The sequence below is a fragment of the Petaurus breviceps genome, unplaced genomic scaffold (genome assembly GCF_028583685.1).
Source record: "Petaurus breviceps papuanus isolate PSGF00001 unplaced genomic scaffold, PetGlider_PUasm1.0 379, whole genome shotgun sequence".
In the NCBI taxonomy this organism is placed as follows: domain Eukaryota; kingdom Metazoa; phylum Chordata; class Mammalia; order Diprotodontia; family Petauridae; genus Petaurus; species Petaurus breviceps.
In genome coordinates, this window is record NW_027186303.1 from 2,018,005 (window position 1) to 2,022,886 (window position 4,882).

The 4,882-nt window shown below is 44.5% G+C and overlaps 1 protein-coding gene across 1 annotated transcript in view; it reads left to right on the forward strand.

Annotated features, from left to right (window-relative positions):
* The first annotated feature begins 4,346 nt into the window (after positions 1-4,346).
* NOPCHAP1 (NOP protein chaperone 1) overlaps positions 4,347-4,882 on the forward strand; it is a 7,487-nt gene continuing 6,951 nt past the window's right edge. Inside the window, exon 1 of the mRNA XM_069099396.1 lies at positions 4,347-4,561. Coding sequence (XP_068955497.1) covers positions 4,438-4,561 — 124 coding nt within the window. The 5' untranslated portion in view covers positions 4,347-4,437. The remainder of the gene's footprint in view (positions 4,562-4,882) is intronic.

Consider the following 4,882-nt stretch of genomic DNA (forward strand, 5'->3'; position numbering starts at 1 on the left):
GGAAACTGGAGGGCAGAGAGGGTGAGTGATTTGGTCACTGTCATACAAGTAGTTAGCATGGAGGCAGAATTTGAACCCAGATTTTCTGGCTCTGGGAGCTGATCTTTTTCTGTTTCCTTCTCTTTGCTTTCAGGATGGATAGGTATGCTGCACTTTATGCAGCTGGTGTGTTTCTGAGTAAAAACTGAGTTTCCACAAATAGATCTGGAAACGCCTTACTTTTCTGCTCTCCCCTGTCCTTTCCTTGAGAGCAGAGTGGGCAAGTCTGCTAGGAGACACTGGGACCACCTGTCATAGAGGGGATTTCCTGTCCAGGTCTGGTTTACACTGATCCATTTACTGTTTCTCATACACAAACATTCTGTCTCCCATCAATGTGCCTTTGTAGAGGCTGGACCCCAAGCCTGGAACACACTCCCTTCTCCAGCTTCCTTCAAGGCTCTACCCAAGTGCCCTCTCCAACACAAGGTCTTTTCGAAGCTCTCAGGCTGCTTGTTCCCCATTTGTATCACTTATCTCTGAGCATATTAAATGTCTCTAAATAAAACACAAGCTCTTTGTATTCTCAGCACCTAGCACACCACACCTGGCATGCAGTTGGCACTTAATAAATGCTTGTTGAATGAGTGAATGGCTCATGAGGTCTTTGCCAGCTCTGAGATTCTGGGAAGGCAGTGGACTAGAGTAGATAACCTTAGGATCAGTTTCAACTTCATGGAATTATGAGTGGCTTTGTGTTAAAAATAAACAGCAGCTAGGAGGTACAGTGGATAGAGCGTGGTCTAGAGTCAGGAAGACTTCTTCATCCATCCACCTATCTCAGGATGGTTGGGCACACTGTACTTGATGCAACTGGTGTATTTCTGAGACTCTTTAAGTATGAAATGAGTTTCAATATATAGATTTGGAAACTCTCATAAATTCAAATCTGGTCTCAGATACTAATTAGCTGTGTGACCCTGGGCAAGTCACTTAGCCTTGTGTACCTCAGTTTCCTCATCTGTAAAATGAATTGGAGAAGGAAATGCCAAGCCCTCAAAAGGGATTATGAAGAGTTGAATATGACTGAGTAGTAACAACAACATGTTAAAATAGCAAACAGATTTAAGGATAGAGATGAGCTTGATATAAAGTCTGTTTCTCTAAGATATTGTCAATCTTGAAATAAAAAGAAATGGAAAATCTCACTTTGGTCACATACAGAGTTCTGTTTTTTTTTTCTTCCAGGACCTTGGCTGGGGATAGTGACTCATAGCTTCAGCTATGGACTAAAAGTGTCATCAGGCTGCCTTTATGAGGAAGAGAATTTCCAACTATGGAACCTCGTCTGACATGAGCTGATTCACTATCATCTGGCCTGGAAGACTGGAAGCCCAGAAACTGGGAGCCAAGAGAAGTTCTGCCAGCATATAAATAGTGAAGATATCCAGCAGTGACCACAAACCCAGAAATACAATTCTTTGTAGAAAAAGCAGAGAGATCAGTTTCATGACATCACTATAGGAAGTTAACAGCTGGGCAGCTTCAGAGATGTGAAGGCACCTATGTGCTTTGGTCAAACAGATTCATCATACAATCATACTATGTGATTCTTTCCACAGGTTATCTATCTATATAGATGTGTCTGCTTTTCCTGCAGACAATGTATGAATATATGGGATAGTGTGTGCCATAGGTTTACAGGACAAATGTTCAATCACTATTTAAACATTAAAAAATTTTGTTTGGCTATTTTTTAAAAATGTCTTTATTTAGCACTAAATGTGTTCTTTGACTAACTTATAAAAGTCAGCACATTGGTGGGGGTTCATGAGTGATCGTTTTGAGTAGATATAGACCCAGAGAGTTCCTTGAATTTGGGAAAAGATTTTCTATGGGGGCCAACAGGCAAACTGGAGTGCTACATACTTGACATGTATTTCTCTGTATTCATATCATTATCTTCTCAGTGAGCTCCTCGAGGGCAGGAACTTCTTTTTTAGTCTTTTTAATAATTACAATAGTGAATATTTATAAAGTACTTTAAGGTTTACAAAGTATTCACATATGTACCTCATTTATTTTCACAACTCTGTGAGGAAGGTGCTATTATTATCCCCATTTTGCAGAGGAAGAAACTGACTGAGAAAGAATGACTTACCTAGGGTCATACAGCTAACAAGTGTCTGAGAAAGAATTCAAAGGCCAGGAGCCAGTTATACTAACCTAGCTGCAGGTACTCAAACATTCCATCAACCGTTTTCATGCCTTTGCAGGAAGAAAAGAATAAGTATTTATTAAGTGTATATTGTGTACCATGCATTTTTTACAAATATTTTCTCATTTGATCTTTACAACAACAATGTGAGGTAGGCATTATAATTTTCTCCATTGCATAGCTGAAGAAACTGAGTCAAATAGAAGCTAAGTGAATTTCCCAGGGTCACACAATAGCGTTCATGAGAACAAACCTCGAAACGTAAAAAAACTTTAAAAAGAAATTTGTCAAGTTGTTTGGTAAAGAGAGAGAGCTGGAAAGAAGGAGTGGCTCCTTCTTCCCAAGCTCTGGAAGATTTACATTATATAATAAACATTCAGTAAAGTTAAGGTGAAGACAAAACACAAGAGAACCCCAAACTCAAATGTGGGTTGAGCAAAACCTGGATATAGGGACCTATTTTGGGTGGATTCAGGACCCAGGGGAATTCAAAATTCCTTGTAACCATCTCTGGCATTCCCAGAGAGTTACTGAGATCAGGATGACATTCTGGGTTCAAACAATTTCTAGTCACATAAAGTTAAATTGAAATAATATTAGTATGATAAATAATAATCCATAATCCAAAAAGCTTATTTTGGAGGTCACACTAACCTCAGAGATGCTCTAGGGAAACTAGATGTTTGTAAGGATTGCTTAGATCCCACCTAGTGCTTGTTTTGGGTTCACCAAAAACTCACATTTTGGGTTCCAAAATTAGATTGAGTAACCTGCTGATATATCTCAAAATGCCCTCTCTTGGAGACTATCTACTGCCTATATAAGGCCAATTAGGGAAATGTCCTTACATCCTTGTCTGAACTCTACATGTTACCTCATGAAGATTTGGGGAGGGAGTCATTCTATCTTTATGGAGCTCTCTCTGTCTCTCTCTCTCTGTCTCTCTCTCTCTCTCTCTCTCTCTCTCTCTCTCTCTCTCTCTCTCTCTGTCTCTGTCTCTCTCTGTCTCTCTGTCTCTCTCTCTCTCTCTCTCTGTGTCTCTCTGTCTGTCCATCTCTCCCAAACAACCTAATAAATTTATTTCTAAAAAGATTTCAGACTTTGAGGTTTGTTCTCACAAACAACAGCTAGGAAGTGTTTGAAGTTTCATCTGAAGTCGAGTCTTTATACTGGAAACTACAGTCCTGGACTTGGAGTCTTGAAAACCCCAGGGGATTCAGATGAACTTCTGAACCCCATGGTACTTCATAACAGGTCTGGGAGCACGAGAATAGATCCTAGACCCTAGCTGGAAGGGGCCTTAGGGGTGTGATTCCCATGCCCTCCTATGTCAGAAAAGGAAACTGAGACCCAAATAAGGGAAATGACTTGTCCAAAGTCAGACCCATCTCCAGCTGGGGTCCTCCTGCTCCTTTACTTCCAGGAGTCAGCACTACTGAATGCTTTTGGAATGAATCTACTCAATTCAATCCTCTGATCAATCAACAAGTATTTATTACACACCTTGTTGGGTGCCAGGCCCTGCCCTAGAGGATATTCAGCAGCATGGTGGAAAGATTTTTGAGTCTGGGTTCAAATTTGACCTCGGAGATTCCAGCGATACAGAGGAAAAGGCCCTGACTCCCAATTTCCACTTTTGACACTACTACCTGTGTGACCCTGGGCCAGTTACTTTACATCCCTAGGCCTCAGTTTCCCCCTCTGGGACTAGATGGCCTCTGAGGTCCCTCTAGCTCTGAATCAATGATCCATAGGATCATTACTTGTGCAAATCACCCCTGCTCCCTAAGCTTCAGTTCCCTCTCCGTGAAAAGAGGGGAAGGCTGAATTAGAGAGCCTTTGGGGTTCCTTTCAGCTCGAGATCTCAGAGCCTGTCCCTTTGTCTCAGTTTCCCCATCTGTAAATTGGGGCTATAAGAGCACTCATCTCCACAAGGTTGCTGTGAGGCTCAAAAGAAACCATGTCAGCCTTAACCTTAAAACCTTAATCACCTTGAAGGTGCCATTTAGATCAATGTCAATGTCAACGTCAGTAGTTGGCACTTGCTTCCTCCCTGTTCCTTTCCACTTCAGCAGCCACCTCCGCCTCTTTCCGCCTGGGGGCGCCGGAACGCAAAAGGCCTTTTGGAGGCGGGGCGAACCCGGGCGCAGAGCGCGCACGCGTATACGTACGCGCAGGCATGGGCCTTCTACATCCGGGTCTCGCGCCGGCGGGATCTCCGCGCTCAGCTCGCGGCTGGCATGGCTGGGCTGGAGGAACCGGGGCACGGCGGGAGGGGGCGCGCGGCCCGGAGCGGGGACCCCGGAGGCATGAAGACTGCAGTTTCGCGCGAGCTCCTGCTCGCGGGCTGCGCAGGCGCAGGAGGTGAGTGATGGCGAGCCGGTGGGGGAATTGGGAGGCGGGGCTGGCCCCGGACTTTACTAATGTAGGGATAGGGTGGGGGTCGGCGGATCCCCCTGGGAGCCCCAGGGGGTTAAGGGACATGTCCACGGTCACATCACTAGCATGGGCAGAGGAGTAACCTGAACCCAGGGCCCTGCTTATTGGTTGTGTGGTCCTGACATTCCCTGTTCTAATTCCCTCCTGGCTCTGACATCCCCTGTTCTCAGGCCTCTCCCAGTCCTGACACCCCCTGTTCTAAGCTCCCTCCTGGCCCTGACATTCCCTGTTCTCAGGCCCCTCCCA